Source organism: Rhinolophus ferrumequinum, chromosome 19, assembly GCF_004115265.2.
Source record: "Rhinolophus ferrumequinum isolate MPI-CBG mRhiFer1 chromosome 19, mRhiFer1_v1.p, whole genome shotgun sequence".
Taxonomy (NCBI): domain Eukaryota; kingdom Metazoa; phylum Chordata; class Mammalia; order Chiroptera; family Rhinolophidae; genus Rhinolophus; species Rhinolophus ferrumequinum.
This window is the reverse complement of record NC_046302.1, coordinates 47,538,731-47,564,313: the sequence shown is the minus strand read 5'-3', so window position 1 is coordinate 47,564,313 and position 25,583 is coordinate 47,538,731. Positions and strand designations below refer to the sequence as shown.

Genomic DNA, 25,583 nt, shown 5'->3' with positions numbered 1-25,583 from the left:
ATCTGACTAAGTTTTACAGGACTTCAGACAGCTCAACGGTGGTACGGTAATGATGTGTCATCATTAACTTTTCATTTACCAAATGAAAAGATAGTCATTTCCTTCCTGTTTGAAATAGCAAAGATTTGTAAATAGTCCAGTAATATAAATAATTAAATAAGAGCAACTATGTAACAAAAATCTGTTTAAATAATGTTGCAGACATATACCAAAGACGTGGAAAGACTTTCCTGAAAATTAAAACCATATGTAACAAGACGGTATGTATGAAGTGACCACAATTTTCAAAGGGCATAGAAAAAAAACAGAAGGCATATAACTGTCATCGTCTCCGCTGAATATACATATTCCTTTTATTATTTTGCTTGTCTATATTTCCTGATTTTTCTGTAATTAGCATACAGCAATCAGAAAATAAGGACAGCCTCCGGAAAAGATCTAAGATTTACTAGCTAGGCTAAGAATTTTCTCAGGATTCTAGTCTTACATTTTCAGCAATAACTATTTCACGAAAAATGGCATGGTTCATTTTATCCATGCTACATTCCTTTGGAGTAGGGTTTTGTTTATTTTGATTTGTTGCCTTAATATTATTAGCAAAGAAAGTGTAAAGCAGCAGAGAATCTCTTCACTTAGGCAATTTTCTGGGGAACAGGTTAATATAGTGGCATAACAGCAGAATTCCGCCCCACCAACAGCTAACAAGTATAAAGGGGAAATGGTGACTTTTATAGGGGAGAGGTCTGGCCGAAGTCTGACTGGATGATGGAAGTTAATGACATCACATTGCAAGTACAGGTAGCTACTGCGTGTCCCCGGTGTGACACGATGAGAAGATTCCAGCCAAAAGTGCATGTCCTGAGTCCAGCCACGACGAAGCAGTGACAGATGCAGGGAGGGTCATCCTCAGAATGAAAGGCCTGTATCGTCTGTTGAATGCCAAAGACATGCGGGGGAAAGGCTGAGCCAATTGTTCCAGATGGGAGACCACTGATGAGACAGGACAATTAAACGTACAACGGACTCCTGGATAGAATTCTGGGCCAGAAATTTTTAAAAAGACATTGTCTCAACCACTGGAGAAATTTTAATGGGCTCTATGGAATAGATGGGAATGTAATGGACACTGATTCATGACTGGGAGGCTAGATGGTAGTGAGATACATAAGTGTCCTTTATGGGAGCAGAGGCAGAACATACACAAATATTTATGTCATAATGCCCCGTGATTCCTAAATAGGAGAAAGCGAGATACAGAGAGAGAGAGTGAAATCATGGAGCAAAAGGAAATGCTGACAGCTGGGGAATCTGGGTGAAGGGAAGGCAAGAATTCTCTAGTACGTTCTTCCAATTTTTGTGGAGGATAGAAACTATTAAAAAAAAAGAAGAAGAAAGAAAGAAAACTGATGCTAATGTTAAAACAAAGCCCAAGTAAAGGTACTAGGAACCTCACAGACATAGGGACAGAATATGAAAATGGAGCAAACTCTCCAGCGACAATGGAAAACCACAGGGGGCTTGTGGGGCAGAGAAGTGAGACCAGTTTGTACGCAAAGTCTACGCGGGGCATAGTGAGGCGACAGTGAGAAATTCAGCGTGCTAGGTTCCCAGGCGTGTGGGAATCGCAAAGCCCAATGTTTGACTTAATCCTAGATGTAAGACCGAATGAATGAAAGGGTAACTAGACTGTAACAAAGGAGGGAAAGAAACTGGAGAAAGGGCAGGGAGGAAGGAAGCAAAGAAGAAACAGAAAGCTAAAACCAAATACCCATACTCAGGTCCAACTTACTGCAACCATAACTCTCCAGAACAGAGTGCTACACTTGACACGGATATGAAAACAAATGAATAAAGGATTCTAAGCTCTGAGATCCCAAATGTCTTCCTTCCATAACCACCGACGGGAGCTAACTAGGTGTAAATCACCGTCCTGGGCATCATCAATGCCCACACCTCCGTTAGGTGAGTTCACAGCACCGCCACTTCACAGATGGGACCCAGACTCAGAGATTAGAGCATGCGCCTGATGCCGTGTAAATCCCAGGGCCATGGTTCAAATTCAGCTTCGTCCACCTCCCAAGTCCTCTACCGTGCTGCTGCTGTAACTTTGCACCTCTTTTATTTCTTACGGACTTGTTCAAAACTCTGTCTCTTATACAAGTCTTAACTTTGGAGTTCTCATTTATCCACTTATACACATTTAGAAGTGACAAATAAAAGGAAGGCACAAAGCAGCAAAAGAAACTGCTATCATCCTGTTTCTCCGAAAATAAGACCTAGCCAGACAATCAGCTCTAATGCGTCTTTTGGAGCAAAAATTAACATAAAAAAAACATAAAAAAATTAACATTAAAAAATTAACAGACCCGGTATTATATCATATTAATTGTATTATATTATATTATAAGACCTGGTCTTGTATACTAGTAAAATAAGACCGGGTCTTATGTTAATTTTTGCTCCAAAAGACGCATTCATTAGAGCTGATTGTCCAGGTAGGTCTTATTTTCGGGGAAACACGGTAGGAGAGTTCAGTGCCTAAGGAGCCATTGGAGTGGGGGCTAGTGATTTATTTTGTGCTACCATAAACAGAACAGAGATGGGTTTAATGTCAAAAGGAAGTTTTTGGGTCAAATGTAGGCCAAAGGGCCTTCCGGCGTGGCCCAGGATGGAGGGTTTACAGGAGGCCGAGCAGGGAAAGGTGGCAGGGAAGAGTGCGCTCCAGGTGCAGGCATGACAACCAGGGCCCAAGGGGCAGCCCCTGGTGCTTTCGCCAGGCTGCAGGGGAGGCCTGGACTCCGCCAAGCACCAGCTGTCACCCTGAATCAGTGCTGTTGACTTAAGGATCACTGAGGAGGATATTTTGCTGCATTTCATTTGTAAATTTGTTTTAGTTTTTATAGTTTAAAATAGCAATCGATGCCCATCTTTAGGCTTGGTACTTGTTAAAGAACCATTGTAGTAAAAAACATGTTAAGAAAATACTGGAATAATGTTTTCCTACACATTATTAATAATTTTAGGAATGTTTGAGCTCCTTTTAAACATTTGCTGCCCCACATTTTCAGGTAACAACAATATTCCAGATTTCATACACATTTCAGTGAATAAACTTGTTTTTATATGAATAAAGACTCATATCAAAAACTATATTCATGGAGAGAAAAACCCTACGTTGGTGTCCGGAAGCCTCCCTACCACAAATATTGAAGACTGCTTAACGTCAGTCTTTGGAGTCAACACACCAGGTTCTCTCATTTGTAATTTGGATTTGTAAAATGGATTCTCTCATTTGTAATTTGTCTCATTTTGAGGATTTACAAAGACCAGAGTGAAGGTCCTACTAGAACAAAATTCCATTTTATCATAGTTTTTAGTAAACAGAGTCACTTCTATAGTGTTTAGTCAATAACAGGGCCCCACAATTACATGTTACAATAAAAGCCAGACAACATAATATGGCAAATCTTCTCCCTAATACTTCCTTGATTACGGAGTTATAGGCAAAAACACTCTAATAGATTTGAGGCTGCAAATCTAGCCTCACATGATATTCAAATTCCACGTTGCCTTAAATACGGGAAAAAACATGAATGTAACTACAAGCATCTACTGCAGTGCGGGTCCGCATACAGAATGTGGGGGGTGGGGTAACGTGGGAAGGGCCTAATGCTACATACAGAGCCCCTCCAAGCTCCAGATGGAGGGGCCGTGGGCTCGGCACTGCAGGCGTATCATCTCCTTTGACAAACCCTGATACAAACCCGTGGACATAAGCACTACCCTCCCTGGACAGGGGAGAAGACGGACTCTGAGACAGGGAGAGCGACAGTCCGGATTCACACAGCTGGGGGGTGGGCGGTAGGATTCGGACTCAGGGCCCCGACTCTCTCCTCTTTGCTGAGCAGCCTCCACTGCGGGCAAGCAGCCCATAACTGTCTGCCAAAGCACCGCTTCATTATTAAAGACACAAAAAGCTAAAAATGGGCAATATTAAGAGTGAGATTACGGCAAAAATGAAACCTACTTTTACTAGTCAAGGACATATACTGGCTAAGAAATTAAATTCCGTAACCAGTGTCTTAAGTTCACTTCACCTTATCCATGTCACTGCGAAAAGTGTCTCCTATAAGACTGCAGCTTTGGAAAAATGGAAAGATTGACAGTTTTTATAGTTTTCCTAGAACTTGTTAAAAATGTCTCCTTATGAATAAAATTGACAAATATTCACTTGTGTACTAAAAATTGAGGACAAAAGCATAAGGAACAAGCGACATTTTTGGACAAAGACTTCACCTGGAAAGAACGGAAAGGTTTGGGGAGCTCCGGGGTGTACCTCCTCGAGCCTCAGAAGCTGCCCAGTGGCGTCACCTGTCCTAGCATCAGTTCTAGTCCACTGAACTACTCCTTCCTCCAAATCGCTACGAAAGCAGTGGAGTAAAAGGCAAAAGCAGCACGACTTACTTTGGCTCTCCTATCTTGATGCCGGGATGCTGTGTGTAGGCGTGGGAGTGTGTGCTGGGGGCGGACTTAAACGCCATTGGACAAATAGGACACTTGTAGAAGACTTCACAGTGAGAACCTTGAATGTGCGACTTCAGTGCGGCCACATCAGAGTACACAACATTGCAATGCACACATCTGTTAGAAAAATAAACAGAGTGGTTAGCACGAGACCATTAACCGTGTGCGACGTGACTGTGTTAAAAACTGGGTACAATGAACACATTTTAATAGCCCTTTCAGGTTTCGCATAGCTTGTGGGAAATATGTGGGGTTTTCTTTTTCCTATTTAGAGATGGGAGAAGGAAGATGGTGAAGAAAAATAAAACTCAAATGGTCTAATTTTAAGCGTCTTTCAAGTTTCTAGGAACGGATGTCTAGACTCCAGACTGGTGAGAACAGAGGCTCGTGGGGCCATAGCTCGGCCAGGAACACAGGAAGACCCTGTGACTCCGACGTGTTGGATGCTGACACCAGCCCCTCTACCCAAATGGCGTTTCCAATGGAAGCAATCTTCACTAGCTAACCCTACGTGCCATCGATGGAGGGGCACAGGAAAAAGTGAGTACTGGCTCCAAAGCTATGGCCCACTTCCTGGTACACACTGGGGGGGTTAGTGCATCTGGAGATTATGGGGGCCCATTCGATAGAGAAGGTCAACCACCTGGATTGTTTGCCTCCTGGAAAACAAATTTAAGCACACTTGTATCTGTTTAAGAAATGACATGAATTATAAACTTGTGAAAAATCAACATCTCTAAATAAATTGCCTCTCTAGCTAACCTCTTCTTGACTTTCTAGTGATTTAATTAGCTCATTCCTTGTTCAAATCTAGTCCTACAGAAACAAATTTTACAACTCAGCTACACTTTTCACCAACCTCATCTTTCTTACACTAGGACTCTCAGCAATACTTATAGTGCATCCACTTGATGACCTAGTGGTCCTTTGTTCACACCTGAAAACTACAAAGGGTGCCAAAAAAACGTACACATATTTTAAGAAAGGAAAAAAACTGTATTAAAATTGTAATATTCGACATAAACCAATAACAAAAGATGAATACAAGTCATGTGCATACATTTTTTGGCACCCCTAATAATATTTGAGGGGAGTCGCTCTGTAGACTCTCAAGTTTATAGGGTTACACTTTTAATCGACCTGACAGATGTGTTTGTTTCTGGGTGTGAATGTGAGTTGACCTGGGGAAGGAAGGTGCAGAGAGGGCCTGCTTTCAGGAAGCAGTGCCCAGAGACTTTGGCCTTAACCTAAGGTACTTCTATTCTTAGAACCTCCCTTCTGAACCCATGGAGATGCTACCAAAATCACACAGGAGTGGCGTGCTCTGAATTATATGTGCGCTATACAGTGTGCCATGGTAACCTTTGCAAGCATTTTATAAAAATCGTTAATGCATTAGCATTTTAAATGACTTAAGGCCTAATGTTCAGCAGCATATACATTAAAAACATTACAAACAAAAGGAGAATAAGTAAGGAAAGCATCACTATTCTATCAACTTTTATTTTAGGCAATAAAGCCACCCCGACATATTGAAATTATTTTGGGTTAACTTGAACTTCTGTTGTCTTGAACTGGTTATTACTGATCCTCGCTGGGCCAGTTTCTCATTTGTAAAATGAGAAGATCATTTTTGAGTCCTTCCCAATCCTAGAAGCCTGTGATTCCTATGAAAGAGGAAGATTGCCCAAAACAAAAATAGATGCGTTACTAATGAAACAGAAGGGTCCTCTATACCTGAATGATAAGCAAAAGATTTTTTCCATCAAGGGTAGAAAGGTGGTGTTCAAAGGGCAAAAGACCAAGGAAGAGCAAAAAGGAACAAAGAGTTCATTCTCTGAAGTTGCCTGCATTGAGAGGAAGAGATCATCCTAAAGAGAATAAACTAGAAATTAAAGAATCTCTACAGCTGCTGAAGGAGGCAAGGTAAGGCTGCATCAATGGAGGCCAAGGGAAAAACCTCTTTAATGGAAGGAAAGAATTAAAAAGAACTAAGAAACGAGCGACTTGCAAAGTATCTGCATACACGTGGAAGAAAAGGTTCAAGGACAACAAGAGGCCAGCAGGGAACTTAAATAAGACAAAGAGAAGGCAGAGTTTGAAAGGGTCACACAGTATCCTAATGCTACTAAAAATCAGTCAGTTAATACCTGTTTAATCTCCCTCAAGTCCTTTGTGTTCTAGGTACCCAAGCAACCTTCTCTGTATTTTTTCATTTAAGAAAACGTGGACGGTATACAATCCTCTAATTCTACTTTCTAGGTGCAGATCCAATGGATTGAGAAGCAGGACAATTCAGATCAATACTTTACTTTTACCAAATCAACCAGAAGCTAGAAATGACCCACTGAATGTTTGGGAGATGCAATGTCATCAAGGAGAGAGAAAAAAGGAGGCACAGTGAATCAAGAAGAGACACAGAAGACTCGGGAGCCGTGTCAGAAGACTCATCTGCCTGAAAAAAAAGGGAGACAACATCTAGAGTCCCAAAAAGGAGAGGAAAACATACAAGGTGAGGGCCTGCTAAGCTTCTGTCAAATATTAGGTTGGACCATTATCTGAAACAGCGAGAAAAAAACTAAGGTCAAATTATTTTACATCATCAAAAGAGGTAACCATGAACTAAACTTCAGAAAATACAAACATAGTATTGTTACAGCTCTTATAAGCCTCATGTCCAGGGGGAAAAATCTATACTAAACGCAACAATTCTAGTAAAAATTCAAAACCCCAAATTTAAGCAACTCTGTGAATGGGGGGAACAAAAGGAAAAAGAAAAAGCAGGGGGTGGGCTTTTCCAAACGAGCTAAGTACTTTTGGCCTGCCAGCATAGCCTCTATTTTAATTTAGGAAAGATATCAGGGATAGCTAGAATTATAGAAGTCTTACTTCCTTTATTCCTGCCAGCCTAAGTCTCCTTTCCTTACAGTAGAAAAGTAAACTAAACATCGGAAGAAAGTCTGGCATCCGTTAAAAGAACATCATTCAGAACATGTTGTAGAACTGCTTTCCATCATTAAACAAAGAACCCAGTAATGACTGTTTCAAAACATGGGGAAAGAACCAAAACATAACTGTGTATAGATTTTGTATACGGAATCTAGAGCACCTTCAACGTGTAACTCCCACCCACCCTGCCCCCCCAGCACTTAACATGCATTTTGTGTCCCGTTTTTACTCTCCAACATTCCAGTGGAGATGGAGTCTAGCATCACACCAATTTTATAGACAGGGCACCATGGCACAGAGAGAATACATGAATTACCACATAATTGGTGGCAGAACTGGTACCAAAAACTCTGGTTTCTTAACTTCCAAACCAAAAGGTTTTCTAGTAGGGTAGACTCCAATCCACTAAACGTTGGTGCATCACAGGTTTGGAAGTATGAGATAAAAATGTGAAGTAAGTCTCTCTTAGTGTTAGAAAAATGGACAGAGCCACCTAGGAATTGGTGATGCCAGAACCTAAATTTAACTGAAATAAAACTGAAATAAAAACTTCATTTTTATAAAACATAACTGTATTACAACTTAAAAAAAATAATAATGTATATGAACAATCTAACATTAAAGATACCAGGCAACCAAACACTTAAGTTTAAGATAAACACACAATACAGTAATACCTCAATTAACAAAGATACTGTGTTATCAATGACGGATTTTCTTGGTGGGCCTTCACTGGGTCAAAATATAAAAGGCACAGGAATGCATTTCAGAAGGTCACAAAGGATCAAGTTCAAATACATCATCCTTCAGTATTAGCTGAACTAACGTTAGATTTGGCAGATGTTGTAAAAGACACATCTAAGCATCATAAGGGGGCAGTGAAAGAGATCCTTGTCGAGATGTGTGGAGATGGGGGAGAAGGCTGAACTCAGGTAAAGGAGAAGAAGGAATAAAGGAAGGTTAGCTGGCGGAGAAGGCTCTTCCACAAATAGCAATGTTAGGAAAGAAATACACCCAATCCTTCAACATGACAAAATAAAAATAGGGAACCACTGCACCCTTTCTGTTTTGATTAGAGGAGAGGAAGCATTAAGAGGTATAGAAATGCATGGGATGGTTACAGGGGTTAAAATGCAGAGAGCATGACAACAAAAGTATGCCCGAAAGGGTGCAGAAAGAAAAGGCTCTATCTGACAGTCAATCCAAGCCAGACCTTACCGCATGCACACTTGTGCCTGGAAGGATGGGCTCCATTTACCCTCAGCTTTGGGTGGGCCAGAGGGCCAAGACCACATTACAAAATTCAAACAGATCGACTCTACTACAAACGAGCTCAGCTGCCAGAGGATCTGTTAATCGAGGTATCACTGTACGACCCTGATCACCGTGTGCGCAGACCACTCCATACGCTGTGCAGTTATAAGTGACCGAGCTTTACTGGCACGGAAGTGAACAATATACTGACCGAAAACCAACTCTCCGCGTGTAGTGCAGACAGTTCTTGGTGACGTGGGTCTGGAAGTGCACCGACCTGCAGATGGCCCCACACTCGGGGCAGGTGTAGGGAGATTTGTGCTGATGGATTCTCTGGTGGGATGCATAGCTGCACTGGTTGGGAAGCAGCATCTGGCAGACAGTGCAAGTCTTCTAAATAAACCAAAGGGGGAGACAGGGTTGGTCCTACGAAGTAGTTTCCAATACGCCAAGAAGCGTGGTTACACCGCAACATCATTACACACCGGCCATCTCAAATACGGCGGTAACTGATTCTAAGCCCAGGGAAAAAGCAATCTGGAAAGTTACACGTTCCATGTAAAATTCCTTACCCTGTAAAATAAAAACCGTCTGTTCTAAGTCGTCAGGCTCATCCCAAAGTACGAGGTAAAGAGAATGTCGGCTTTAGGCAGAGTTCCGATTTTGTTAACTCTTACATTTTCTTTAGTGTGAAGAGGTATTCTTGCAAATTACGTAAGCAAATCAATGTTAATGTATAATTACAGGTTTATGGGCATCTATCTTGACAACAGTCACAGTTCCCACAACTCAAGACCTTTCTTCAAAATAATAAAAATTAATTAGAAGCTAACCCAATTTCTCTTTTTTTAAGTCACTTCGGTTATTTAAAATCTGAAATACAGGAATACAGAAGAATGGCCACAGCAATTAGTTGTTCTTTTTTGCGCATGAATTGATCTTAAAATGGATGAACTGGACATTATATGATCTATAATTAAAACCAATGAAGTCAAGTTCAGATATATAAATTTTAACCATTAAATGGAAACTTTAAGTAGAGGTTAAAATCTACTCACATATAAAACAGAGGCTGAAATCTTCTTTGGAAAATGCTTTACAGAGTTGACTAACCGGGAAAAACCGAAACACTATTTTTCATCCCTTTAGATGTAAGCACTAAAAATGGCATATTTTTAAAACAGAAAAACAGAAAACCTAAAGTAAATATAAACTGAGTACTTACTACTTCCATTCCAAAAATAAACCTAACATGGCACAGGATAAAATGTGTTTGAATACTATTTGGATATTTACACAAGTGTCTACTGTCTTCCAAAATGTACAATTTGTATTCAAGTCTGTTGAAGAAAGCCTAAAAACATAGACTCTAGGTAAGATTTAAAATGATCTTTTATATTGACAAAAGAATGATCACATTTTAAAAAGACTTTATTTTTGTAGCTTTTGAGTCAAGCCCCAAAATTAAGTTTTAAACTTCTGAGCAACTTACACTAAGAAAAATCAGAAACTCACTTGCAAATGCTTTCTTGGTTTTCTCCTGAAAGAACTAAAATACAAATTTTATCCCACAAAATGTTTATTATAATCACAAAAGAAGAACATTACAGGCAGCTTTAACGAGATTATTTAGCATCATTAAAAAATAGCATTCCTTTTCTAATAACAATATTCCAAAGGTTAAAACAAACCACAGCAAAGAAAACCAATCAACGGACTCATTAATTATAAGATCCTGTTGACATCTACCTTATCACAGGTAATCATTTATTTCTCTGAACTAAAGTTTTCTATCTACTCCCACCACAGGCAATGAATTATAAAGTCTGAATTTCCACAGGCATCTCAGAATGTCTTGCACTTACTTAGGAATAAAATCAATATATTCTATACTAAAGTCAAAACACGTTTTAGATAGATAACTGAACCCATTCCACCATAAGCCAAGTGATGTACCAACTACTTTAAATAAATACGTTCAAATACAACATCTCATTTAATTCTCATGATCATCTATGAAGTAGATGATATTATGTCCATTTTACAAATGGGGAAATGAAGTTTGGAGAAGTTAAGAGACTCACCATGGCCCCACAGCTATTAAGTGTAAGAACCAGGATTTGAACTGGGTTCTGACTACTTCCAAGGCCTGTGATGGAATGCTTGTGACAAGTGGCCTGGGGGTTACAAGGAGCGAACAAACAACTATACACAGGAGAACTGCTATTAGCAAACACACCTGAATACCAATGATAAGCATTATGTTAGGAATATAGGTGATGCCCCTCCCTCCACAGCTTCTCTTTTATCTGAAACAATCTGGTTATACTATTTTACAATAGTATACAGCAACAAAAAAACAGCAACAAAAATCGAAAATCTACAAAGGAAATGAAGTACGTGTTCCGTAAAAGCTGAAAAAAATTTTCACATTATCTCTCAAGATACGTTAACAAACATTGTTCACAATACACAGAGAACTCAACAATGAATTGCTTAAATACTCTTCCTATTGGACGTTTATGTTTATAACACACATATAACTATGTAAGTTGTTACGGATGTGTTGGTGGATGAAAAGGCTTTGTTTCTAGCAAGTGAACAACAAAATAAGTATCAAACTATTCAGTTAAAAATAGGTTTTATAAATTAAAGGTTCTTTACAACAGAAATTGCTGACTGCAGAAACTATGAAAATGTTTTAGAGTAACAGGGTCACCTAATTCCAACCTCTCTCATACCGGTTACTGGAGAGGGAAGAGTTCCCTTCCTGATGCACTGTGGGAAGAGGGCGATGGCCCCCTGGATCCCCTGGGGCTCTGTGAGTGCTGCGACAGCCATTCTAGCACTACCACCACCCCCCCAGCCCGACTAGCTATACGAATAGGTACTCAGCCATGTCCACTTTGACGCTCCTCGTACAAGGGGAAAGTGGGAGTCAGTATGGACGACAGCCCCAAACCAAGATGCTTTCATATTCGGCACTGACTAAAACAGGAGAATTCAGTCACTGGGGAATCCCGCTGGATACAGACCTTCTCTCCAGTTTATACATAGACATGCGTGTGTGTCCGTGCACATACACTGCATTTCCTCCCACGTCTCTGTTTACCTGCTTCCACTCCTCGCCTCCACTCCACTTTGAGAAAAACCATGCTGCCTGGGTTGTAGGCATCTTCCTCCTTGATGCTTGTGTGATAGCAACCGTTTTAAACGCGCAGGAGTACAGTGTGCCTAACTGTACTCTCTAGAGTTTTCGTCACTGGGCCTGTTTTAGAGAATACTGTTATCCCCGCTACCTGACACAGGGGTGATGCAAAGGAGTCCACCCTGTTAGCTTCTCTGGGGTCCTTTGCATTTGTGGCCATGACACACATTCTCTGAATTCGGGGGATGTATTAGAGCAGAGGAGCAGGCTAGGATGTTTGTGCTGTAAGAGAACGTGACTTTCTTTCCTTTTCTTTTATCAAAGGAACTACAATGTATTTTAAAACTAAGTCTCTATGAGCTGAGGCTATTTACAAGAGGAAAAAGCAATTTAATGTGATGGTACCTGCTTTCTGAAAAGAAAAAAGTATAATAAAACGCACTTAAAACGGTTTCATGTGTCTTCTGACATTTTACTTATACCATCCAAAAATGGATAAATGTTTTCAGTATTTAGGTAAGAAACAGCTCATTTCTATTTTGGGGCAGACTCATTTGCTCAGAGAACTGTTACTTTTTAAAGTAAGATACTATTTTTCAAAAGTCATGTAACAGAGAAGGCTATAGAAAAACAGCTGAAAAGTACATAATCACATTCCATACTTGACAACTAGTCACACTGTGCCTTCTCTAGCCAACCCTGGCACTGAAATCCATGGCTGACAAGACACGCAGGCTGGAGGGAAGGAGGACAGGGACACAGGAAGGCCCTATTAGGGGTTCAGAGATGTCTGAGTAACATGGAAAACAACTCTCTGTGTTTCAATTAATACTTCAGGGAGAAAAACAGCCTGGAAAAGGTACAAGGAAGGGGAAAGGTGAGAAAGGACAGAGATAAGTGAGTAAATACAGCATATGTTTATGCTTACATTTCAAAGAGATCAAAAGCCTGCAAGAGCCTGAAACGCTGGCTCTAAAGGCCAAAAAGCACTGTCAGCTTCACAGCCCAGATGCCAAGTACATTGTTTCTGCCTCATTAACAGCAGTTTCATAATTTTCTGTCCACGGTATAATCACCAAAAGTAACAATAATAAAGTATACCAGTTTGTTTTCTGGCTTTCATTTTCATACAATTACACAAGAGAACACAGTGAAAGCTTTTCATTTCAGATCTCACTTAAATGGAAATAACACAAAGCAAGAATTACAGCAGAAATGACTATATATACCTTTGCTCCCAAAGCTAGCTGGTTGTGGCGGTTTTGTCTTCAAATCATTCTGCTATACTAAAAACCCCTAATAAGACATCATAGTTAAATGAGCAAATTTTCAGAAAGCGGTATGGTTGACGTACATAATCTACTCAGATGATAATCACACTGGAGAATAAAGGTAAAGTAAGGGCTGACACTGAAACAGAAACTGGGACAGGACTAGTATGAACAAAATTAATAGCAAGCTCTTAGGAGAGCAGGACCAAAAACCAGAAGTCATGAGTCTTCAGATAATGAGGATATTTCCAGGGGGCGAGGGAACTGAGGTGGGTTCCATGGTTTCCAGCAGAAGCTGCCTGAGCAGAGTCTGTCTAGAAATGAGAGCTGGCTGGGCTGCTCACGGTAATTCAATACACTTGGCAAGTTGTGTTTTTGGTGTGTGTGTTTTTTAAGGAGCGTGCAGCTCCCAGTGGCCCATGCGGGGATCAAACCGGCAACCTTGGTGTTCTTAGCACCACGCTCTGACCACCTGAGCTAACCGGTCCCTCCTAGGTACGCTGTGCTAATAATGATGCCCGGAAAGTTCCTGCAACTAAACTGAATCAGTCATCTCTGACAATGAGGACCACTGACGGTAAGTCACCTTGAAGCTGAGATGGACGTAACCCAAGAGGCCGTTCTCACAGGATTCCTACAGTCCTGCAACTGTAAAATGCTATGCGCCTATATCGGAGGTTATCAGCATGACCAAGGGAAAAGAATAATGAACGAGCAATAAAGAAATCGTGTCCTGAGTCCTGGTTCTGTCACTAATTGGGCATTTGTTTCTTCAATTGTAAAACAAAAGGGCTGACCCACGGACCTATACCGGTCTCTGACTCTATGGCTGACAATAGACTTCTACAGGAAGAAAACTGATTTCACCAGTTAGAGGTCACAGCGTGCACACTTCCACACTTGGCTAAATGTAGTCATGGTTTGACGGGGAAGTGAAACAATGACATTCCAATACATTGAAGTATCAACTATTCAAGCTACAGTTAGTTGTCAGCTCTTAAAAACTTCATGGAGAGGATGCAAGCGTCTCTCGTTCTCTCACTCCTCCACCCACTCCTTTCCTCAATGGGCCCCAAAGCAGGGATAATCAATCAGGCAGGTCAGAATACAAACCCCCCAACCAGGGCAGACTGACTGGTGTCAAAAGTCAAGTGCCCGTGTGTTTCCTTTTTATTGCACCGCTTGGTGTGAGGCGGGAAAGGGAAATGCTCCCCCAAGAGGCTCCACCCTCCCGCCCTCTCTGCCAGCTGCCTGGTCTTCTGGGGGGCGGGGGGTAAACAGACGCAGGCAGGGTAGTGTAACCTGGGCCTAAGCACAGCCAGGGGGCCTGTCCCATAGGACAGCCCACAGTGTGACAGAATTCCACGACTTGGATTCGGGCCCGGGGAATGGAGGGCCAAGAGAGCCTGGAGCTACACCATATATCCCAACCCAGCTCTGAGCGGGAACCAGCACCAGAAGGCTTGCCAAGCAAAGGGCCAGTTAACAAGAAAGTGGCACTCTGACTCCCTCAGGTCATCGTTACTGTCGTATAGACTGTCCACAGGACATCTGTAAGAGGAGTGGTGACTGGTGAGGCAGAACCCAGTAAATGCCACTAAAACCTGACTTTATCCCATTACAAACTGGCAAAGTTAAAAAAGGCTAACCATGCACGATTGGGGATGGTGAAGGAGATCAGGCACGTACAGCCACAGCTGGTGTTCACAGAAAGAGATCCTCTGTTGTGTTCAAACAAGCACCCTTGGAAAACTCAGAAAAGGATCCAATCAAACCATAAACAGGAGTTAAAACATAAACGGGGAGAAAATGAAAGATAAAAAGTAAAGGGAGACAGTAACTGCACTAAACCAAAAAACGGTTGCTCTCAAGAGAAAGGCTGAGGTCTTCAGCAGCTGGACTCCACAGACGCGAAAGGAAGAACAGCTTCACCTTACTCCTGGCAGCTTGTAGAAGGGCTGAGAGAAAGCGTGTCTGCACTGGGCAGGAGAAATGCCTGCAACCCAGAGAAGAGAGAAGTCCCAGAGAGTGAAATGGGATGCTGTCCTCCCAGGAAACTTGTTCTACAAAGCAACTGAGCATCACAGGCTGAAGCCTCAGACAGAGCGGAACAATGAACGTGATTACGGAATCTCTCCTTGAAGACAGCATGGCTACTTTCAGACATTTACACAACAGAGTGAAACTTTCATTCCTAGGAAAATGGGCTACATGTACCTTTCCCTATTCCTTCCACTTAGCACAACTAAAACTCCTAGGCATTATACATAAAGCAAAAGAAAAAGCCTCCCAGCCTCTGAAAGGCTGGGAGAAGGCGGCAGGCTGACTAGGGATCTCAGGACCCAAGGAATGACACAGTGGTGAGTTCTCTGCGTTTCTTTTTGCCTCACATATACCAGATTTGAAGCTGAAGAAACTGGCCACCCAGAAATGTCAATGGATAGAGACGCTTCCCCAAAAAAATCCCCAATAAAAACCTGCTATCTTTAGCCAAAAGACCAGGAAAGAGGCAACCCAGCAAAAGAGAAAACTTTTAGACAATGACTGCTCTACTACTGTGTTTCCCCAAAAATAAGACCTAGCCGGACAATCAGCTCTAATGTGTCTTTTGGAGAAAAAAATTAATAAGAGACCCGGTCTTATTTTACTATAATATAAGACTGGGTCTTATATAATATAATAATATCGTATCATATCGTATAATATATATCATATAATATCATATAATAACACCCGGTCTTGTTTTACTATAATGTAAGACCAGGTCTTATATTAATTTTTGCTCCAAAAGACACATTAGAGCTGATGGTCCAGCTAGGTCTTATTTTCCAGGAAACATCGTACAACCAAACACCACAGAAAAACCTATAGCCCCACTCCCACTATGCCAAGCTTAGGTGAAGTCCAGACCTCTGCCCTCTTGAGGCTGTAATAAGGTACCCCAATAACCCCCGCCAGGATAGTGTCAGATGGCCAGCGGGAAAGTGAAACTTTTATCCCTATCAATTGATAATGAGTCCCTCTACCAGCCAAATGGGTGTTTAAAAATAATCCCAAAAGAAATCTCCAGGCCCAAATGGTTTTACTGGAGAATTCTACCAAATATTTAAAGAAAAACTAACACTAAATTATACATTCTCTCCCAAAATATAGAAGAGGAGGGTCTACTTCTCAATGTATTATATAAAGCCAATATTAACCTGTCCAAAACCAAGCAAAGACAATACACAAAATAAACCTATGTGAATATAGATGTAAAACTATAACAAAATACTAACAAATATAATTCATAATATATTAAAAAAAATTATACAGCCTGACCAAGAGGAATTCATTCTAGGGATGGAAGGCTAGTTCAATATCTGAAAATTTAATGTAGCCTACCTTCCCCCAAACCAAACAAACCCTAAATCCAATAAATGAGTTCAACAAAGTCATGGGGTATATGATAAATATACAAAAATTTATTGTATTTCTATATATCAGCAATGAACACGTGAACATTGAAAAATACAATACCATTTATAATAGAAGGAAGGAAGGAAGGAAGGAAGGAAGGAAGGAAGGAAGGAAGGAAGGAAGGAAGGAAACAAGGAAAAGCAGACGACTTACATGATGAAAACTACAAAATAATAAAAGAAATCTAAATAAATGGAGAGACATTCTCTGTTCACGGACATCAATTCTCCCCAAATTGACATATAGATTTAACATAATTCCTATCCAAAACCCCAGCTAGATTTTTGTAGATATAGTCAAGACTATTCTAAAATTTATATGGAAAGGTAAAAGAACTAGAATAGCTAAAAACAATTTTGAGAAAAAAGAATAAAGTTGGAAGAAATCAGTTCACCAGATCTCAAGACTTTATATAAATTACAATAGTCAAGGTTTTGTAATACTGGTGAAGGGATGACTGTGTAAATCAATGGAACAGAACACAGAACCCAGAAATAGCCACACACAAACATGCCCAACTGATATTTGACAAAGGTGCAAAGGCAAAGCAATGGAGGACACACTTTTGGATAAATGGAGCTGGAGAAAGAGGACCTGCATGGGTCAAAACAAATAAATAAACCTCAACCTAAGTATCATACCTTGTACAAAAATTAACCCAAAATGGATCATGGGCTTAAATGTAAAACACAAAACTACAAAACTTCTAGAAAAGAAAAAAAAAAGAAAATTTTAAGGACGTAGAACAAAGAGTTTTAAGACTTAACACCAAAAACACAAGTTATAAAAGAGAAAACTAATAAAATTGGACTTCATCAAAATTTTAAAAACTTTTGCTCTGCCAAAGACCTGGTTAAAAGATGAAAATATAAGCCACAGACTGTGAGAAAGGACTTACAAGCACATATCTAACGAAGGCTAGTACCTAGAATGTATCAAGAACACTTAAAACTCAACAATAAAAACAATCTAATTAGAAAATGAGCAAAAGACATGAAGAAACACTTCACCAAAAAGGATGCACAGATGGCAAATAAACACATGAAAAGATAGTCAACATCATTAGCTACTGGCGAACCGCAAATTAAAACCACAATGAGCGATTACTACTCACCTATCAGAATGACTAAACTGAAAGCTCACAAGGATGCAGAGAAATTGGATCACTCTTCCACTGCTCGTGGAATATAAAATGGTACAGACACTCTGGAAAAGAACTTCTTCAAAATGTAAATATGCAACTACCATAGGACCCAGCAACTGCACACCTGGGCATTTATCCCAGGTAAATAAAAACTTATGTTCACACAGAAACCTGTACACAAATGTTTATAGCAGCATTATTCATAACTGCCCTAAACTGGACACGCAGACATCCTTCAATGACTAAATGGTGAACCATCCTGTGAGCATACAACCATACGATGGACTACTACTCAACAATAAAAAGGAACAAACTATTGATACGTGACACAACCTAGATGAATCTCCAGGGAATTATGCTAACTGAAAAAAGCCAATCCCAAAAGGTTTTAAATGGTTATGGCTCCATTTACATAGCATTTCTGAAATGACAAAATTAGAGAAATGGAGAGCTTATTAGTGGTTGCCAGGATTAATTAAGAAGAGAGTACGGGGGCTCTAAAAAGGCAATATGAGAGATCCTCGTGGTTAAGGAAATACTCTGTATATTGACAAGAGCCATGTCAATATCCTGGTCACAATAACTGTTCTAGTTTTGTAAGATGTTACCATTGGGGGAAACGGGATAATGGGTACACAGGATCTCTCTACTATTTCTTACGACTCTAAAATGATCTCAAAATAAGAAGTTGCATTTAAAAATTTAAATGATTTGAGAAGACCCAGAAGATCAGCCACAGAACACTTCAGCATATTCAGGTAAAATTTAAAAATTATATTATAATTATAAGTAGACGATGGGCAGGAGGAAGGAAGAGAGGGACATCCCGGAGGCCAGGAAAGGAGGAAGGAGAGAGGACGGTTCCTACTGCCAGTTACATGGTACATCTTTTTCTCGGCCTGGTGAAGTCCAGAGCAGAGAGGCAAGGAGTGAGGGGTGGTGGCCCTGTTAGACTCGCTAGGGCCCCAAGGTCACACACGTTAACCTTCAGAATCCAGAGGCAGCAGGGCCAGTGCAGGAATCCACTCTGGGTGATTCTCAAACTAAGACTCCTGTGCAGACACAGGGACCCTGCCCTGGGGAACTCTCAGGAAAGCCAGAAGAGAAAACGGGCAGCTGCAGCCACAAGGCTTAAACTGCACTGCGTTCCCATTCTAGAAAGAACAGTCAAGGTGTGAATCATGAAGGGCGGTTAAAATGTGAGGTGCTCCGCTCTTTCTCAGTTCACCAACGAGCTACCAAGAAGGTGAAGGTCAAAGGAGAAATGGAAAGTAAGTTGGAAATACATGGATATGTTAGACAACAGGAGAAAGAAGGTGCTCAGGAAAGACAGGTACTGGAGGTGCCAGTAGTTCAACTTCTAAATTTTGTAAGAAGACGTTAAGTGTTTTAAGTGCCATTCTCTTAAAGAGAGGAAACAGTTTATACAGGTGGATTTCTTTTTCCCAACTGAATTTAAGTTCACAGATTTGAACTGGCCCACGTTCATGTGAATGGCAAACTGGAGACAGATGACATGTCTCTCTTCTCTCTGCTGCTCTTCCTGTCTTCAGCGCCACCTCCCACTGCCAGTTACCTGATGCCACACCCTGTGACAGCAATGGGCAAGGACCACCCCACCTTCCACTACATCTGAGGCTGCTACATCAGGACCCTACCAACACCCCAGACTGTGGAAGAGACAAGCGTGGGTTAAACTGAGTGTGAAGAAGAGGCAGCCATTCCACTGACAGCCGGCAGAGGCTGGGCTGCTGAGCGAGTGACCAGCTGCCGGCCGGGGCCTGCGCGAACCCTCTGGCCGAGTCGGAGAAGAACGGGAAATTGTGGAGGAAGATGTTCTGGACTAGGATTTCTAAGAGAAGGGGAAATGAGGAACAGGAAGAGTGTGGCAAGGCACACGTTTGTGTTGCCCACCCGGTGATGCCTGCATACGCAGGCCGCTGAAGCTCACTGAATAGGTGGACCGCGTGGATGCTTAGCGAGGAAACAGAACAGGCGCAGAATGCTTGGCCCTAGAGTTACTGTATATTCGTCCGCGACTCATTCCTTCGTATTCCAGGGGAAACAGGTGAGCTGCACTATACGCTTGTCCCAGTGAAACACTATAAGTCAAGGTGAAGCAACCACACGCACGCACAGGAAGAACTGCTCATCTCCTTCCCTGGGGAAAAGAATCCCCTACTTGCCCAGAGTTTGGCTGTAGGTTCTAAAGGTCAACAGAGAACAAAACCTAGGGGAGTACAGGGAAGAAGGAAAATTCCTACCTTTCTGTCCACGCCGGAGAAGGGAACCCAGAGAGCAGACATATCTGAGAGCAGCTCAAGATGCCGGACACTGACCAGCACACACGAGCAGGTGGGGCTGCGAGGACCCTCTGAAGCAAGGACACACGAAATCCCGGCAGACAGAACAGGGCAACAGAACACACCGAACTAAAGAAATGGGTTTGGGCTTTGTTCCTTTTAAGATGGAATGAACTACCCTTTCAATGAAGTGGTGACAAGATAACAGGGTACCCAGAGAGAGCCCAAGCATTCTTACTAGGACAACCTAGAAAAGTGCCATCAATCACTGCCTTTTTGTACTAGTTGGTCACTTCACTTTTTCTGACTGTTTGACTGTCAGAGCCCGTGAAACAGTTAACATCCAATGCTGCCAGAATGTTCTCAAAACTCTTTATTGCTTCCATTTCCACTAAACTGAAAACCCAGAGGAAAAAACAGTACTGAGGCATTCTTGATCGTCTGTTTCCCAAATTTAAAATCCTACAAAGAACTTATTTTAGTCGTTGCCCTGGGGATCTGACCACGGGACAGTACTAGATGTCTGGACCACAGCATACATCTCCTAACTGACAGATATTGGAGGCAAATGAAGGAAAGATCAGTTTACCATGGGGTGTTCAAAAGCAGACATTCGAGCCAGAGTATACTAACCCAAACTAGTGCCCCCTTCCAATTTCATAAGAGTTCTGGTGTGTATAATAATTCATATGGACTCTCTAGCTTGAATTTGTTTCATTCAACATGTCCAGTAACTTCCAAATGATGAGTATCATGTATTTATAAAACGCCTTTATCCATTAGCCAAAAATTGACCTTGTAGAGAGAAGCAACGATAGAGATGAAAGGCTGACTCGATGCCTATTGTGAAATGTATTTCACCTACATCAACCTACATTTCACTTTTTAAAAAAAGCTACAAAGGCAAAGGTATCCTATTTAAACCTTTGGAGATGGGTTTTCCATGTGTAGCTTAAATTCACTGCAGTGAAAAATATTACTGAATAAACTAGACCCGCACCTTAAGTAAACAGGCACAACGTAAAAGTGGGTGCCAATTAGGTGTGCTCAACTATGAAAGACAGTAATTATAAAAAAAAAAATGTCAAAATTGTCACCAATAACTGGGGAATACGGGTGATGCAGCCGGCCTTGAACACGTAATTCAATGGGGTGATACTAGATTAGCTAGATCTCAGACTTCCTACACCTATTCCCACAGTCCAACAATTTAAGAACTCCTTCACTTAAGAACTTAAGGTGCCATAACTCAACTAGTACATAGTTTCTGGCTAAAAGAATCAGCTTCCCTGAAAAATTTTTTAAATAAGATTCACATTGTTCTATGAAAATAATCCTTTCTCTCATGTACGTGCACGCACACACGCACGCGCACACTCACACGGACACACACACACACACACACACACACACACCCATTTAACTGAGCTCCCACCCCTAAAATCAAGGGCATCATATAGAGCGCTCATGTCTACAGATTCATCACCGAAACACCAAAATGTAAATGATACTCTACTTGTCCACTCGTATCTGCAGCCTGCTGGAAATGTGTAGCCAGCGATGTCTCGTCCTGGAAAACTTCATTACACTCCAAACATTTCAGACTATGCCTGCAGAGCTTGGATGGGTCTTCATCCAGAGGCATAGCTGGAATGATGGGTGTGCTCGAAGGGGCGGATATGACGGTCCCGGTTATACCAGACTGAATTTTTGTTACAGTGTGTGTGCCGGCCCCCACAGAGCTCGGGAGAGAGGAAGGTGCAGCAGAAGTATTGCTTGACGGAGAAACAATCATTTGATCTGCTGGGACTGGCTTTAGAATCAAGTGGGAGCACTGCATGACGACTCCCTTTTCCTTGTGCCCACGGGCATGGGAGAGGAGACTGCACTTGTTGTAGAAAACAAGGTTCTTTGTACAGTGGTTACACGTGACTTCGATGCGCACGCTGCGTCTGTCGTAGTGTTGAGTCAGGCTCTTCTCAAGAGCAAAGGAGTCGCCACACTCCAAGCACTTGTACCCGCGGGTGGGTAACGTGATGCCCGCGTTAGCAGGAGGACTGAGGTTGGGGATGTAAACTGGAACTGGGTTGACGCTACTCAGCACCTTGTTGAAAGCTTCCACCACAGAGCTCTGCAAGGAAGACACCACCTGGACCCGAGACACCTTTTTGGGTGGTTGTGAGGCTGCTGCATTGATTATTGCCTGCTTTATTTGCTGCTGAGGTTTGGTTAGCACTTGGCGGAGCTCAGAGGTGGCCTGGGCGCCCTGAGGCAGAAGGTTAAGGTTGGCGAGGTGCACAGTCTTTGGCACAAGTTTGGCATTGGCCAGGCTGGATGCCGGCACCACAACGGTTTGCTGCTGGATGGCATTGGCAGCTTTAATGATGGCGCTGCTGGCGCTCTGTACAGAGGCAGCAGAGATGACCGTGGCTTTCACCGTCGTGTTGTTAGCGAGCTTCAGATTAATGACTTGAGATCCCGCCGTCTTCACGGCAGACACTGGGAGGAAGGCAGTGGCCACAGGCTTGATAGTGACCTGCTTGGGGGTCAGCTCTGCAGGGGCCACTGCATTGGTGACAACCGCCGACTGCAGAGGCGCTCTGGGGGGAGAGGAAAGGACGGCAGCTGAAGTTGAAGATGACAGAAGCGACGTCACAGATGCCATCACAGGCCCTGTCTGCTCCGGAGGCTTTTTTCCAGAGTCAAGATCGACTTCTGGCAATACCCTTGTCACTGTTCTCTTTATTTCCCCAGATGACGTCTTAATGGTTTTTATGCGGACTTTGGGAATTGCTGGTGTCGATCCTGCAGGGGATGATGGAGATCCCTTGCTGCTGTTTTCACTTGAAATGCTCCTGGGGCTATCTGGCTGCTTTAGGGACGCTTTTTTCGTCCCATCAATGAGACTCTGGGATTCAGGAGACTTTTCAATGGCTCTAGGACTATCATTTGCTTCTTTTGGTAATGGAGAGGATTCCCGTGAATTGCTCACTGGCTCTTTACTGGAGTCTGAAGCAGCCTTTTTAGCACTAAGCGCTGCGATTGCAGCTATGCACGAAGAAAGCTTGGAGGATGGCTTTGACCTTGACGGTGCCACGCCGCCAAGGGTGGCGTCATTCTTCTCAGAGCTCAGCTTCCCGTCATAGACCCTGTTTTCAAGCACCTTTTCGGAGTTTTCCTTCAACTTATCCTCCACTTTTCTGACTTTAAAAGGTTCATAAACGCTCAGATTTATAGAATTTGTTTCTGTTTCTCTCTTAACAACTTTGTTTTTATCTATATTGCCTGACGTAGAGATTCCAGTTTTGCTTAAGTTTTCCCCTCCAAGTGCCTTTAGTTTATCATAGTCCTGCTGGGGAACCGACCCTGTCAACACATTTGATCTAAAACTTGAACGCACGTCCTCTTTATCAGGGGGGTCATCCACCTCTATCTTCTCATCGTCATCAAACTCTTCAGCACTTGAGATAGGGCTAAACTGGCTGAAAGTTGAGTCTTTTAAAGTCACCTCTGAGGTAGGCACATCTCCTTTCAAGGACTTCGATCCATCTTTACTGTAACTGTCAAGAGAGGACCCCGCGAGAAACCCATTGTGTAAGCCATTGCCCGTGGGGGTGTGGCCGTCTTTCTCTGCGCCCTCGGAGGAATCGATGTTCCGAACGTTCTTCACAATAACACTGACGCCAACGTCAGAAGAGGAGGGCGTGTGGGAGTCATCGTCGACATGAGCGTTCTGCTTGATGTGGCTGTCCTGCTCATCGTGTCCAGATTCAATAGCTGCTTTAGGATCCACCATATCTGGGATGTCAAACGCTGCCAGGAGGTCGTCAAAGTCTGGGGTCTTCATATCCCCCATGGTCATGAATTTGATCAGATGTTCTGTTAAACAAACAGAAAATAATTCCATCAGCAACTGCATTTTGTAACGATGGGATAAATATCCCTACAGGGCTTACACCAGCACCACGTGATGATTCCCAAGAAAGGGCAAGTTGGTAACTGCACAATTCATGTACCTACGAAATCCTGATTCAAAGTGAACAAACACCCTGACAATATGGGTAAAGCCTGGATAATTGTAGCTGCAAAGTAATTCCTCCAAAATGCTGTACAGCATTAGCAGTGTGGCAACTCTTGAAGAAGAATGAAGTTGATCGAAACTGTTCTAGCATGGAAAGCAGGTTTTGATGTAACAACTAGAAATGTGTCTTTTATCACTAGATTCATCACACTGTTTACACAAAAAGCTACCTTCAACATTTTGACTTGATGGCAAAAGTATCACTATTATAGTCACCATCAGATTTGCATGGGATATCAAACTAAAAGAAATATATTACAATCAAAAAACCAATTTCAGAGGCAGCCTGATAGCTCAGTTGGTTAGAGCACGAGCTCTGAACAACAGGGTTGCCGGTTTGATTCCCACATGAGCCAGTGAGCTGCGCCCTCCACAACTAGACTGAAGACAACGAGCTGCCCCTGAGCTTCCACAGGGGCGACCAGATGGCTCAGTTGGTTAGAGCGGGAGCTCTCAACAACAAGGTTGCCCGTTCAATTCCCACATGGGATGGTGGGCTGCGCCCCCTGCAACTAAAGATTGAAAACGGCAACAGGACTTGGAGATGAGCTGCGCCCTCCACAATGAGGTTGAAGGACAATGACTTGGAGCTGATGGGCCCTGGAGAAATACACTGTTCCCCAATATTCCCCAATAAAATTTATTTTTTTAAAAACCAATTACAGCTATCAATTCACCCACAGAAGAAGTAAGTATCCCGCCCACCACAGGATATTTACTGCTAATAAAGTTCCACCTGGGATTTTGAAAAATCCCTAAGGAGCTGATTCCAGTTTTTATTTAATCCTAATTTTCTCTATTATATTAAGGGAAAAAACACTCTCCTGGCAGAAAAGTATAGCATCCCTTCCTTCTCCTTCCCTAGTTCAGTGGTTTTAACACACAGCTGTTACCACTCATCCAACACAGTTGTACAAGTGGCTGTGGCAGCTGAGAAAGGCCCTTCCACAGAACTACTCTCATGTGTAACCCATATGGCCAACGACGGACAGCCCGGGAGAAGGAAGGCCCCCACTTTTGCCCCTGAGCTCGATGTGGGTTGATAACATTCTAGGAAGAAGTGTTCCCATTCATGTCGACAAAGCCCTGGGTGGTAGGAGGATGGAGACTTTCAGGGAAATGGACAGTCATACCCGGTAAAGATGAAGGATATAGCAATACCTGAAATGCTGGGGGTCTTTTAAAAGGCGCCCTTCACGGCACCTGCAGAGCACAAGCGATTGTAGGGTTCCGATAAAACTTCCACTGTAGGAGAGATATTTCTCCTCCCTCAACCCCCAGAGCACTCAATCTCATGGTTCTATTATTTTCTGGTATGTCCTATAGCATGTGCGCACTTGTCTCTTCTTACCTACTGACTGAAGCCGGGTAATGAATGTCCCACTCATCTTTACACCACACATGCCAGAAAACGAATACACTACGTGTTAGCGGCCAGAGCACTGGATTT

General features: G+C 42.3%; 1 protein-coding gene across 18 annotated transcripts in view; it reads right to left on the bottom strand.

The window, feature by feature from the left end:
- Window positions 1-25,583, bottom strand: part of ZNF532 (zinc finger protein 532) — a 96,421-nt gene that overhangs the window by 29,004 nt on the left and 41,834 nt on the right. For all 18 annotated transcript variants that reach the window (XM_033087903.1, XM_033087908.1, XM_033087893.1 and 15 more), the window contains 3 exons: window positions 21,569-23,931; window positions 8,939-9,120; window positions 4,465-4,641 (listed from right to left, as the gene is read on the bottom strand). In XM_033087903.1, coding sequence (XP_032943794.1) covers window positions 4,465-4,641; window positions 8,939-9,120; window positions 21,569-23,914 — 2,705 coding nt within the window. In that variant the 5' untranslated portion in view covers window positions 23,915-23,931. The remainder of the gene's footprint in view (window positions 1-4,464; window positions 4,642-8,938; window positions 9,121-21,568; window positions 23,932-25,583) is intronic.